The sequence below is a fragment of the Macaca mulatta genome, chromosome 10 (genome assembly GCF_049350105.2).
Source record: "Macaca mulatta isolate MMU2019108-1 chromosome 10, T2T-MMU8v2.0, whole genome shotgun sequence".
Lineage (NCBI taxonomy): Eukaryota > Metazoa > Chordata > Mammalia > Primates > Cercopithecidae > Macaca > Macaca mulatta.
The window spans coordinates 97,251,013-97,264,942 of record NC_133415.1 but is presented as its reverse complement, the minus strand read 5'-3'; the positions used below and the strand labels follow the sequence as shown (position 1 = coordinate 97,264,942).

Here is a 13,930-nt window from a genome sequence, read left to right as displayed (position 1 = left end):
TGATAATCTTATTCTTTGAAGAGCCTTGCCCAATGACAAGTTTACACTTTGGAGGTTTCAGAGGATGGTCTAGTCCAGCAGACATCCTGACCCAATGGATAGTCTCATCTAATTGTTTAATGGATAGCCTTACCCAATTGAGCAGCCTTACGTCAATGATCACTTTTACCTAATGGACAATGTCAACTAATGGGATTCTCACCCAAGAACATCTTCACCCAATAGGTTACTTCATCCAGTGGATTGCCTCATCCCAACAATGGCTTCATTCAGTAAAGGTTGTCAGTCACCTTACTGAATAAACAGCCTCAACAAACGGACAACCTTGCCCTTTATTCCCTACCCTGGAACCCAGAAAATTGTTGCATCCTGGTTCTACCTTCTAGACTCCACCTTCTCCTGCTTCCTCTCTTAAGCCCCATCCTCACCCTTTGCAAGGTAGAGCCCCAGAGGTTGCCCACCTGCCTGCCCCCTGGGTCGGGGCCACTCACACATCTGTCCATTGCTGAGGTGAGTGGGCATTGTGTTGGCAACGATGACATTGGTTCCCATGTGTTCCTGCATCAGGTGAGGGTGCAGGGGGTGGTGGGCATGGGGTGCATCGCTGGAGGACCCTGCAGGAAGAGAAGATCGATCAAGATGAAGAGTATGGGATGCAGACCTCAGGCCTTGGGACGCCATCTTCCTCAGGTGTGACCAATCAACCTGCCCATCCAATATTGGCAATGCCTGTTGGGGACCTATTCCTGGGTTAGTAAACTAGGGTGTACCATTCCCATTCGTAGGCTTCATGAGGGTGTTAAGAAGGCCCCAAAAAACCAAGAGAACAAAAGTGAGTTGAAAGAAACAAGGTGCCTATAAGGAAGCTCTGAGATCAAGTAAATGTTCTAATGAGTAGCGTATTGGATGTAATCAATGGCTCTCAAGGCTCCTTGGCGTGCAAGTCCTTCAACCATTTGGTCCCGCCTCACCTTCCAGCCTCATCCCCCACATCTCTGCTGCAGCCAACTGACCTACTTATAGCATCTATGTGTCCCCTGTGTTTTCCTATCTCTATGCTTCTGCTCACGTTGTAGCTTCCGTCAGAGATGTTTTTTCCACCCCAAACCCGCTCCACGTCCATAAGCCCAAATCCCAGCTCATATATTTCCTCTCTTTAGAAGCCTCTCCTGATTCTCCTCGTTCTCATTCCTTGGATTTCTCATAGTAATTTATCTGTAACACAACTTTTAGGAACAACTACTTCTTCTGTCTATGAGCATTACAATTTCAGATGTATTTTTCTTCTTTCTTTGAGAGCCTAGCAGATTGTCTGGAACACAGTAACCGCTTTAAACATGTGTCAGGGAGTAAAAATACCACATGGGGTATGGTTTAATAATAGCCTATGGTGAGTAATATGACAATGATGGAATTTCAATGCTTGTAAGAGATCTCTACAGCACATCGATCTCAGTGATAAATAACGACTGTTGATAATTAACAATTATCATGTGCCAGGTACTGTTGTATAGCACTTTTCATGTTTTACATAATTTAATCCTTACAACAATCCTATAGAATGGATACTATTATTAGCCCATTCTACAGATGAGACAACTAAGCCCAGAGCTCTTAACTATTTGGCAACAGACCACAGGCTCCTGATCCTAATCTCAGTGACACCTGATTCATAGTAACCCCATGTTCACAGGGTCAAAGTGAGAATGAAATAAGCTATCACACAACAGTGGTTCCCAACTGGGGATGATTTTGGCCCATCAGGAGACGTTTGACTATATCCGAAGACATTTTTGGTTGTCACTACTGGAGAAGTGCTACTGGCACCTTATGGGTACAGGACAGAGATGCAGCCAAACAACGCACAGGACAGCCCAGCACAACAAAGAATCGTCCAGTTCCAAGTATCAATAGTACCAGTGTTGAGAAACCTCGCCCTCACTGAAGCACCTCCAAAATCTCGAATTCAACATCCCTACTTTGACTTCACCTTGTGTCCTTCCAGCTCCCTTAATCTAGTACCATCACTGCAAAACTTCTTCAGCCTACTGAGGCTGTCAATTCACCGACACTCTCTTTTCACTATCACCCCATCCTTTTGTTGTTGTTGTTGAGACAGAGTCTTGCTCTGTCACACATGCTGGAGTGCAATGTCACAATCTCGGCTCACTGCAACCTCTGTCTCCTGGGTTCAAGCGATTGTCCTGCCTCAGTCTCCCGAGTAGCTGGGATTACAGGCGCATGCCACCACGTCTGGCTAATTTTTTTTGTATTTTTAGTAGAGATGGTGTTTTGCTGTGTTGGCCAGGTTGGTCTTGAGCTCCTAGCCTCAAGTGATCCACCCGCCTCGGCCTCCCAAAGTGCTAGGATTACAGGTGTGAGCCACCGCACCCAGCCTCTGTCTTTATTTCTCTTTGAGTGCAGCCCAGACTGCATGACCTATCATTCTAATCACTCCCTTGCAGTCATCCTAACTCCTTCATACTCCCCTTCACAGTCAAACCATTTCAAAGGGTTATCTACTCTATCTCCACCTTCCCACTTGCTGTCTTTGGAGCACTCTCCAATCTGGTTTCCACTCTCCCAGCTCTCTGAAACTGCTTTCAACACAATTGCCAAGAGCCTCCAGCTGCCAATCCAATGGACTCTTTCCTCTCTCTTCCCCTCCTCCCTTCACCTCTCCATTCCTCCCTCCTTCTTTCTGTCTCTCTGCAGAGTGTAACACCATTAAACACTCTGTCCTTCAAACACGCTCTTCTCTTGGATTCTGGAATTGCCCTGGTTTTCTCCTACCCCTCCGGCCATTCTTCTTCCCTTCCCTCCATGGCTCCATCTTCCCCCGATTCCACAGAGCTGCCTTTAATCTTGTGCTTGAGCAGCAGACTCATACATTCAACTGCCTCCTTGGCAACTTGGACTTGTAATAGTCATCTCATGCTTAATGAAAGTCCACAATGAGGCTGGGCATGGTGGCTCACACCTGTAATCCCAGCACTTTGAGAGGCCAAGTCGGAAGGATTGCTTAAGACCAGGAGTTCAAGACTAGCCTGGGCAACATAGTGAGACGTCGTCTCTATAAAAAATAAAAATGAAAAATTAGCCGGGTATGGTGGCACACACCTGTAGTCCCAGCTACTCGGAAGACTGGAGGATCTCTTGAGCCTGGAAGGTTGAGGCTGCAGTGAGCTATGACTGCGCCACTGCACTCCAGCCTGGGTGACAGAGAGAGATCTCGTCTCAAAAAAAAAAAAAAAAAAAAGGAAAAAGGAAAAAAAGAGAGTCCACAACGGATCTCTGAGGTCACCCCTCACGACCACCCCCAGACCGCAGCATCAAGTTGTTTATTCTGTCCTCCTCATCTCGGTAAACTACTCCATCATCATTTCTGCTATTCAAAGCAAAAATTTAGACTCTGTCCTTGACTATTCCTCTTCCTGTCACTCCCTACATCTAATCAGTCAGCAAATCCTGTGGGTGTGGGCTCTTCCTCCAAATAGATGATCCGGTTTATCTTCACTGCTCCACTTCCATGGTCCAAGCCTTCATCATCTGTCACATGATTGGAGACAGTGACATTCTCAGGAATCTCTGCAATTTACTTTGTACCCAACAGTCTGAGTGGTTTGTTTAAAGCATTAGTCTGGGCTGGGCATGGTGGCTCACGCCTGTCATTCTAGCACTTTGGGAGACCGAGGTGGGCAATCACTTGAGGTCAGGAGTTTGAGACCATCTTGGCCGATAGGGTGAAACCCCATCTCTGCTAAAAATATAAAAAAAAGAGCTGGGCGTGGTGGCGGGTGCCTGTAATCCCAGCTACTTGGGAGGCTGCACAGGAGAATTGCTTGAACTTGGGAGGTGAAGGTTGCAGTGAGCCGAGATCCTGCCACTGCACTCCAGCCTGGATGATAGAGGGAAATTTTGTCTCAAAGAATAAAAATAATTAGTCTGGTTTTCACTCTCCTTACAATAGTTGCAATGAGAATAAAATCCAAATTTCTGACAAGGTTTACAAAGCCATATGTTTATGATTTGGTTTCTGCCCAATCTCCATCTTCACCTCCTCCATCTCCTCCATCTCACAACCTTGCCCTTCTTTCTCAAACACACAACTCTCTCCTCTCTGGGGCCCTTGAAGTAGTTCCTTCTTCTTGGAATATTCCTGTCTTGTCTTTTTTTTTTTTTTTTTTGATGGAGTCTCGCTGTGTTGCCCAGGCTGGAGTGCAGTGGCACGATCTCGGCTCACTGCAAACTCCACCTCCCAGGTTCACGCCATTCTCCTACCTCAGCCTCCCGAGTAGCTGGGACCACAGGCGCCCGCCACCACACCCAGCCGATTTTTTGTATTTTTAGTACAGACAGGGTTTCACTGTGTTAGCCAGGATGGTCTCGATCTCCCGACCTCGTGATCTGCCCTCCTTGGCCTCCCAAAGTGCTGGGATTACAGGTGTGAGCCACTGCTCTCTTGTCTTTTAAGCCTTGCACTTCCTTTCAGCCATTAGGGTCTTAGCACAAGAGTCACCATTTCAGAGAGGTCTCCTTTGGCCTCCCCTATCTAAAGAGGATTCCTTTTCAGTTAAACTCTACCATATTACCTGTTTATTTCAAAATCATAAAATGTGAGCCTTTATACACACATGCACACACATACGGGCATATACACAGATATCCATGCATCCATACACACTCACACATACACAGCCTCCCGGAGGGCAAAGATCATGTTCCTCACTGAATTGCCAGCACTCAGAACAGTGACTGGCATGTGCTAGGCTCTCAGCGCCTGAACAGATAGACCATTGCCTTTGTTCCCATTTTTCTGATGAGGAAACTGAGGCACAGATGGGTTAAGCAACTTGCCCAAAGCTGCACAGTGGGGAAGCCAAGGAGCTGAGGGGTGAGCTCAGGTCTGTGTGAGGCTGTCTCCTAGAGAGTCCCCCCTCCAACCCTGCCCCTCCTGGGCCTGGCACGGACCTCCCAGCAGCATCTCCTGCAGCAGGTTGTCGATCTTGGCCATGCCGAAGAGCTTGATGAACTGGATCTGCTCGATCATCTGCCAGGTGATGCTCTGCAGGGTAGGTAGCAGCAGCAGCAGCTCTCCAAAGCGGCCGCGCGAGTCATACTGGCGGTCATTGATGTAGTCTTCCAAGCTCACCTGCACCTGGGAACGCAGCCGCTTGATCTTCCCTGGATCGCTCAGCCCTTTGGCATCTACAATGGAAGAAGGTGGGCAAGGGAGGGCAGTAGGGTCCAGCTGGAGAATCTGGGGAGTCAAGACCCAGATGTCCCCTGACTTGTGTCACACAAGGAGTCTTCAGCAGTGTGGGCACAAGGATTCAGGGACCTCAACAACCAGGGTATGCCAGTATGAATTGTAATTTCCTAGACACAGGCAGAAAAAGATTTCTGCCACGTTTCCTAAGGCACTAAACCAGAAGAGTGGGGAATAGGAGATGGAGGGCGGGACTTGAGGAACGCATCCAATAAGCACCTAGCAACTGCCTCATCTTACACAAGGGGAAACCCAGACACAGTGCAAGGATAGGGCTTGTCCTGGGTGGCACAGCCAGTTGTTGGCAGAGCCACGATGGGAACTTGGGGTTTTGGGCCACAGTTGAGGTCCCCTCATCCAGACCTCAGCACTTGCTGCCTCTACTGTGTTAGAATAGGCTCCCCTTCCCTGGTTCCTGCTTCCTATCACCTTAGGGACTCAGGTTAGGTTTCATCTCCTCCAGGAAGTCTCCCTTCTACCCTCCTATGTCTGCATCCTGTGTCCTTCCTGTTTCCAAATCTCTGCGGCCCCTCCATCACTGCTGACCACACAGGATGTAATTGTTGTGCCATCCAAAGGTGAGCTCTGCAGGGGCAGGCATATGTCTTATTTGCCATGTTTATTTTATCTTACTTTATTTTATTTTATTTTTTGGGACTGAGTCTCCCTCTGACTCCCAGGCTGGAGTGCAGTGGTGTGATCTCAGCTCATTGCAACCTCTGCCTCCCGGATTCAAGCGATTCTCCTGCCTCAGCCTCCCGAGTAGCTGGGATTACAGGCACATACCACATCCAGCTAATTTTTGTATTTTAGTGGAGACAGGGTTTCACCATGCTGGCCAGGCTGGTCTCAAACTTCTGACCTCAAGTAATCTGCCTGCCTCGGCCTCTGAAAATGTTGGGATTACAGGTGTGAGCCACTGCACCTAGCCTTTGCCATGTCAAACCCACCACCTAGCACCATGCATAGTCAATATTTATTGAATAGGGCCGGGAGTTATATTTATTTATAACTATATATATATTTTGTTAGATGGCTGGATGAATGAATGAAAAAAAATCAGTGAATAAATTCTAGATCCTTAGCCTAGAAGGGACTTAAGCGGTCATTCAATATTTAATCCCGACCTTTGTGGAGGTAATGCATTTATTTCCTCTTTCCTGGAGAAAGGAAGTGGCAGAAAGAACATTCACCCACATTTCTAGTGAGCTCTCTCCACTGAATCATGTTTGTTCATTTGTTCATTCAGTCCACAAATGTTTACTGAGCACCTCCTGCATGCCAGGGGAACTAGGTGCCCCACCCCTTCAAATTGCTGGAGGCTGCTGCCTCTGACTCAGCATCAGTGATCCTGCCCATTTTGCAGAACAATTCTGCCAGTCCAGCCTCATGCCGAGCACTACAGAGGATACAGGCTGGGCCAGGCTGTGGAGGGAGCTAGAACTAGAAATCTCACCCTCTGGGAGGGTGGGATAGCACGTGGTAGGTAAGAATGTGGGCTTGAGAGAGAGAGAAATCGGGATTGACAGGTGGTCTGAAGTTCAAATCCAAGCTCTGCCATTTTCTGGTTGCATGACCTTGGGCAAGTTAATCATGCCTCAATTTCCTTATCTGTTAAATGGAGATAATAATTCCTACTTCACAGGTACCATGTTGGTAAGTAAGATAATCCACATGAAGTGTTTGAAAACAGCTCTTTAGTGAGCATTTAATACATGGGGCTCATCTTCCTCTTCATCACTATATATATATATTTTTGTTTTGTTTTGTTTTGTTTTCTTTTGTTTTTTGAGATGAAGTTTTGCTCTTGTTGCTCAGGCTGGAGGGCAATGGCATGATCTTGGCTCCCACTGCAACCTCCGCCTCCCAGGTTCAATTGATTCTCCTGCCTTGAAATCACACAGCTAATTTTTGTATTTTTAGTAGAGACGGGGTTTCACCATGTTGGCCAGGCTGGTCTGGAACTCCTGACCTTGAGTAATCTGCCTGCCTCAGTCTCCCAAAGTGCTGGGATTACAGGCATGAGCCACCGCACACGGCCTTTTCATTACTATTATTACTAGAGGTAATCTATCTGCAGTGTGAAGGACAGTGCCGGGCACACAGTAGGTCCCCTCTAACATGTAAGCAGGGAAGGCAAGCAAGCCTCCGGGGTTCAGGCACCTTTGACACTGGGAAGCAAAAGCAGGTTTTGTACAAAGACTGACTACAAAGGCATTCTGTATAAAAGCAGGTGCGAAAGTCAGTGGACAGAATGGGGAGAGGAGAGCCAAGAGCCACAGGAGAGGGTAGTAATGCTTTATCTTCATCCTGCAATGTGAAGGGTTGGGAGATACTGTCTACAGTTGATAGAACAAGAAAAGAAAGATAAAAGCACATAACATGCAACAGAGACACAAAAATAGCAATAAAAATATATTGGGGAAAATGAGGGAGAAAAGATGGGAATGGTAATGGAGAAAAGCGAAATCCTCCACTATCCTAGGAGGAACGTTATGATCCAAAATGAATACATCAACAAATATAAGGCTTAGTCTTTCATTTAGAATTGTTGAGGAAACTGCCAGAAGAAACAATTAAAAGAATCAGACATGTTTCTCTTGGGGAGTAGACTTAGAGCTGGAAAAGTAGGATGGGGAGAAGTATTTGCATTTTAAGTATGTGTAGATTTATTTATTTACTTATTTATTTAGTTTTTAGATGAGGTCTTGCTTTGTCACCCAGACTGGAGTGCAGTGGTGCAATCATAGCTCACAGCAGCCTCGACCTCCTGGGCTCAAGAGATCCTCCCACCTTGGCCTCCCAAGTAGCTGGGACTGCAGGTGCTCACTACCATCCCTGGCTAATTTTTTTTTAGTTTCTATAGAGACGAGGTCTTATTATGTTGGCCAGGCTGGTCTCGAACTCCTGGCCTGAAGTGATCCTCCTGCCTCAGCCTCCCAAAGTGCTGGGATTACAAGTGTGAGCCACCACATCAGGTTCTAGATATTATTTTGATAAAAATGTTTTGAGGAAAAGAAGCAAATATGAAAGAAAAGAGGAAGATAGGAAGTAAGGAGAAAGAAGGATGGAGGGAAGAAGTAAAAGAAGGGAAAGCCCAGGCCTTTGGAGTCAGGGTGCCCTGTCGAGTCATATCCTCCCTTTGTGTTTCTTTGAGATGCTGTCTCACTCTGTCGCCCAGGCTGGAATGCAGTGGTGCGATCTTGGCTCACTGCAACCTCCGCCTCCCAAGTTCAAGTGATTCTCCTGCTTCAGTCTCCCAAGTAGCTGGGATTACAGGCATGCACCACCACGCCCGGCTAATTTTTATATTTTTAGTAGAGATGGGGTTTTGCCATGTTAGCCAGGCTCGTCTTGAACCCCTGACCTCATGTGATCCGCCCGCCTCGGCCTCCCAAAGTGCTGGGATTACAGGTGTGAGCCACCGCACCTGGCCATATCCTCCCTTCAAATCTTGACTTGCCTCATCTGTTAAATGAAAACGGCCTCTCCTAGCTGTCGTTAACAGGAGATGAGGTTGTGAACTCTGTACAATAGGAGAAGTCTAGCAGAGTGTTCTGGAGAGAGAGTCAGGGATGGCTTAGGAGGTGTGCACTGTACCTGGGTCAAAGAAGATGATGGCTTTGAGGTAGGCATACTCATTGTCATCGATCTGCAGCTCCTGGAAGGGCAGCACCAGCTCGTCGAGGATGCGCATGGACACCCGGCTCATCTCCGCCAGCTCCGGGCAGTGCCGAGGGACAATGTAGTCATTGCCTGGAAGGGTTGGGAGGGAGGGAGGATGGGAAGTCACCTTGGGTTGACCCCTCTCCTCTAGTTTTGGCTTTTAAGTTGGCAAGATAGTTGGTGCCTGTGGGAGGAGGACCTGCAGGGCTGATGACTCCTATTTCACAGGTAAGGAAGCTGAGGCCCAGATTCAGAAGATGAGCTGCCTCCAGTAATCCGGCTGAGCTTGGAACTTGACTTTCTAGGACCCCTTTCACATGACACAAGCTCCATTTACCAATGTGACTCACAAGATCGATGCCATTCAAAGGCCACCTGGTAGGCACCAAAGCATCAAAGTTAAAGGACCAGATTCTGGAACTGCACTGCCCTGCTTAAATGGCTCTGCCCCTGATAGCCGGTTAGAGTTGGATAAGTTACTTAACCTCTCTGTGCCTCAGTTTTCTCATCTATAAGATGAGGATAAATAATCGAGCTTCCCTCATAGCATTGTTGTATTAAAATAGGTAGTGTTTGCAAAGCAGTGAGCACAGTCCCTGGCGCATAGTGTGTGCTGTACAAGCGTTTAAAATAATAAATATGCTGGCCGGGCACGGTGGCTCACGCCTGTAATCCCAGCACTTTGGGAGGCCGAGGCAGGTGGATCAGGTCAGGAGATCATGGTTGGCTAACATGGTGAAACCCCATCTCTACTAAAAATACACACACACACACAAAATTAGCCGGCCGTGGTGGTGGGCGCCTATAGTCCCAGCGACTCGGGAGGCTGAGGCAGGAGAATGGTGTGAACCTGGGAGGCGGAGCTTGCAGTGAGCCGAGATCGCGCCACTGCACTCCAGATGGGCGACTGAGCAAAACTCCATCTCAGAAAAAAATAATAATAATAATAATAATAAATATGCCATGAAGGCACAGGTGACACGGCCTGGGCTTTGTGCCATTCCCAACCACCTCTTGCTCCTACTCCAGAAAGAGCATCAGAATGCACAGGTAGGCTGGGCGCAGTGGCTCACACCTGTAACCCCAGCACTTTGGGAGACTGAGGCAGGTGGATCATTTGAGGCCAGAAGTTTGAGACCAGCCTGGTCAACATGGTGAAACCCTGTCTATACTAAAAATACAAAAATGAGCTGGGTGTGGTGGTGCACACCTGTGGTCCCAGCTACTTTGGAGGGTGAGGCAGGAGAATTGCTTGAACCTGGCAGGCGGAGGCTGAAGTGAGCCAAGATTGCACCATTGCACTCCCGCCTGAGTGACAGAGCAAGACTCTAAAAAAAAAAAAAAAAAAAAAGAGAGAGAGAGATGCACAGGTAATTCCAGGGATAATCCTGATTGTGCTCTGATTTTACTGCTGGGAATTTGATGCCTTACATCACATTTCTTTGCATCTGAGTGGGGTATCCAGTTGAGAACTGAGTCCTGGAACCCTCCAATGCAAGCCTGAGGACAGGGCCACTCCTGAATAGTCTCCCTCGCCCTTGCATGCCACCATGTGAATCTCCTTGCCTGGGTGAGTGCCATGCTAGGTATGCCCTCCCTGGAGCCCAGGCCAGGGCAGGCAGCCTCCTCACCTAGGAGCAGCACGTCCTTGAACACCATGGATCGCTTGGTGGCTCCGAGCAGCAGGTGCTCACCAGCATGGGCTCTGAGCAGGGCCACCTGAAAGAGAAGGAACAGTGTTTGCCATCTGTACCCTTGGGAAAGCTGCCCGTAGCCAACTCAGTGACGCTGGGCAAGTCAGCTTAATGCTCCTCTCTGCCTCTACCTGCCTGAACCGTGAAATGGGCATCATAAAACTACTGCCCATAAAACTAGAAACCTGGAAGGGATTCTGCAGAAAACCGGAAGGGAAAAGAACATGCGCTCAGAGCTGAGAGACCTCGCGCTGACTGCCCCTGAACTGTTGTGTCCTTGAGCGAGAAGCTGCTTCGCGCTGGGCCTCTTCTGTGTGCCTGATGAAACTGTAAGAAACATTCTGTGTGCTTTTTATTTTCTTTTTTGAGATTCTCAAAAAGGTCTATGATCCCAAAAAGTTCCAAAACCCAAATTCCCACCCATGGACCAGCTATGGAGAATTACGAAGGGTGTTTTGTAAAAATACAGATTCTATTATTATTATTATTTTTGAAACAGAGTCTCACTCTGTCGCCCAGGTTGGAGTGCAGTGGCACGATCTCGGCTCACTGCAGCTTCCGCCTCCCAGGTTCAAGTGATTCTCGTGCCTCAGCCTCCAGAGTAGCTGAGACTACAGGCGTGCACCACCATGCCTGGCTAATTTTATTTTTAGGAGAGACGGGGTTTCACCATATTGGCCAGGCTGATCGTGAACTCCTGACCTCAGGTGATCAGCCCAACTCGGCCTCCCAAAGTGCTGGGATTATAGGCGTGAACCACGGTGCCTGGCCTGAAAATATAGATTCTCAGGCCCTGAGATTCTGATCCTGATTCTGTATGTTTAGGGTGGGCCCAGGGATCAGTGTTTAATTAACTCCACAGTTGACTCTGAAGTGCAATTCTGTCTGGGAAATCATTGCTGTGGCAGATCCCTCCAGGGACTGACACTGCAGGACTCCGGGATTCTGAGAGGGCATTACAAGAACTTGGAGGTGGATGTTGGGTCTCAGGGCTGGTCCTTCTCAAAGCAAAGGTATGAGCACTGGCCTCTGGCAGAGAATCACCTTGATGAAACCCTTCTCTGCAGGGCGTACAAGGCAAGACTTCGAAGACTAGAATCGTAGGTGGGCGCCCAGCAAGCTCACAGAAGGACATAGCCAGCCCACTGAGGGCCATCTGCTTTAGTGCTTGCCTGAGGACCAAAGGATGGCCTGAAACAAAATAGCACCAGGCTGGTAGCCTCAAGTATCTTATCTTCAAGGTTGAGTTAGGGAGTTTGGAGGTTCTATAGCAAGCCAAACTAGAAGGTTAAAATGCCTTTGTTTGTTCATTCATTTGATTGTTCGTTCTTTCAGTTATCAAATCCTAAATGCCTACTACATGCCAGACACTTTTTAAGACAATGGAGGCACAGTGTTTAAAAACGAGAGACAAGGTGTCCAATCTCATCGAACTAACATTTTGTAGGCGAAAGTATGGAACAGACAGTAGAGAACAAATAAATACACAGCACAGTGGGTGATCACAACCTAAAAGAAAGAAGAAGGAGAAAAGATGGGAGGAAGGGAAGAAGGGAGGGAGGGGAGTGGAAAGGATGGTGAGAGCAATTGGGCAAGAATGGCTACATTAGATGGGGAGGTCAGAGAAGGCCTGTAAGGAGGTGAAATTGTTGTTAGAGGAAAATAGAGATTTGCCTGAAGGTATTTGGCACAAAATAAGCCTTCAATAAATATTTGAATGAAGGAAGGAAGGAAAGGGGAAATGAATGAATGAATGAATGAGCAAACATCTTGACTTCTTCTCTAGCTCTAGCTGCTCCTGGGCAGCCACTTGTCCTTGCCACTTCTATTCCCCATGGATAGAATCTTGTGACGAAAACAGAAAAAGAGGAAACTGCCTGGGAGGGGAAATCCACTTTCCATGACCAGTATGGAGGGAGGCCGAGGATGCTGATTGCTGAGTGCCTCCTGCGCGCCAGGCACTGTGCAAGCCTTTCATCAGTCACCCCAGTGGCCTTCACACCACGAAGCAGAACACCTGGATTTGAATCCCAGTTCTGTGGCTAACTTGCTCTGACTTCAGGCAAATTGCTGTCTCTCTCTAAGCCCCAGTCTCTTTCTCCAGTTGTATCCAGGCCCAAGAAGCACACCAACGGGGAATCTAGTTTCTGGGGCAATGTCAACAGAATTGGAATGCCCTTTGGAGGACAATGCCCCCGATTTTCCCAGGGATGCCCCACCTGCACTGGGCAAGCTGGGCTCCTCATACACCAGGAATGGGGAGCTGGGAGCTCTTCTGATCCCAGGTTCAACCCCCTGATATGGCAGCTGTTCTGGGGGGTGGGCCGGGAGGTCGGGTGGTGTGTTAATGATTGTCCTCTGTTATTGGCCACCCATCATTGCTCTCTGAGAATGCTCTGAGCCCCAGCCAGGGAGGTTTGGGTGGGAAATCGAGGTTAACAATTGCTCAGGTTGGGGGTATCTTGTTGCCCTGCTAAGCCCCTGGGAAGGAACAGGAGGGATTAAACATTAATGTAGAGACTCCAGCAGAGGGGACTGGGGCCAGAGCACAAGGAGCAGGGGAGAGGGTAGGGGCAGATTGTCCAAGATCCTTGCCCTATTGACTCTGCTAATGGAGGGAGGAACCATGGAAGAGGACCCTGGGTCCAGCCCCTGTGTGAGGCTGGGGACCAGCCAAACCAGCATTTTCACAGTGTCCCTATATGTAGTATTAACAGGTGTTCCAGGAGAATCTTGGGGCCGAAGGAGTTTGGGAAGCCTTGGCCTCTGAGAAGTCAACTTCTCAGAAGTTTTCACAGACTCACATGCATTGTTGGTGCCTTATGCAAAGGTGTGAAACAGGTAAGTGAATGCACCAGAGGCTGTCTCCAAAGGTGGGGAGGTGGCCCAGCCCAGCTCCTCTTCCCTAGATGGGGAACACCTCTTTGGAGGCCCAGGGGTGCTCTGGGCAGGAGCTTCATAGGTGGCATCTCCGAAATTCATCTGTTCTCAGACACACGCCACCTTCCTTCAACCCTTTCTTCCCCCAGGGACATTTTAGTATTCCAAAAAAAAAAAGTACGGTGGGAAATACGATGCTGAGTTCAACTGTTTTGGTGGGAAAGAAGGAAGAAACTAACATTTAGGGAGACGAGCTCTGGTCCCGCCACTGCGCCGCTTGCTCCATCACCCGAGTTTTGCACTTTTCAGACAGTAATGTCCTCAGTCCTCCCAACCACACTCTAAAGTGGATATTATCATTTCCACTTTACAGATAAGAGAACACTGAGGCTCAGAGAGAGGAAGTCATTTGCCCAGGATT

The 13,930-nt window shown here is 48.2% G+C and overlaps 1 protein-coding gene across 5 annotated transcripts in view; it reads right to left on the bottom strand.

Moving 5' to 3' along the window:
* The window catches only part of HNF4A (hepatocyte nuclear factor 4 alpha), a 76,021-nt gene that overhangs the window by 3,737 nt on the left and 58,354 nt on the right, over positions 1–13,930 (bottom strand). For 3 of the 5 annotated variants that reach the window (XM_077951838.1, XM_077951837.1, XM_015148954.3), the window contains exons 6-9: positions 10,567–10,654; positions 8,870–9,025; positions 4,972–5,208; positions 462–614 (exon numbers count right to left, since the gene is read on the bottom strand). In XM_077951838.1, the coding sequence (XP_077807964.1) occupies positions 462–614; positions 4,972–5,208; positions 8,870–9,025; positions 10,567–10,654 (634 nt within the window). The remainder of the gene's footprint in view (positions 1–461; positions 615–4,971; positions 5,209–8,869; positions 9,026–10,566; positions 10,655–13,930) is intronic. The other 2 variants (XM_077951839.1, XM_015148955.3) reach the window with 1 other exon arrangement.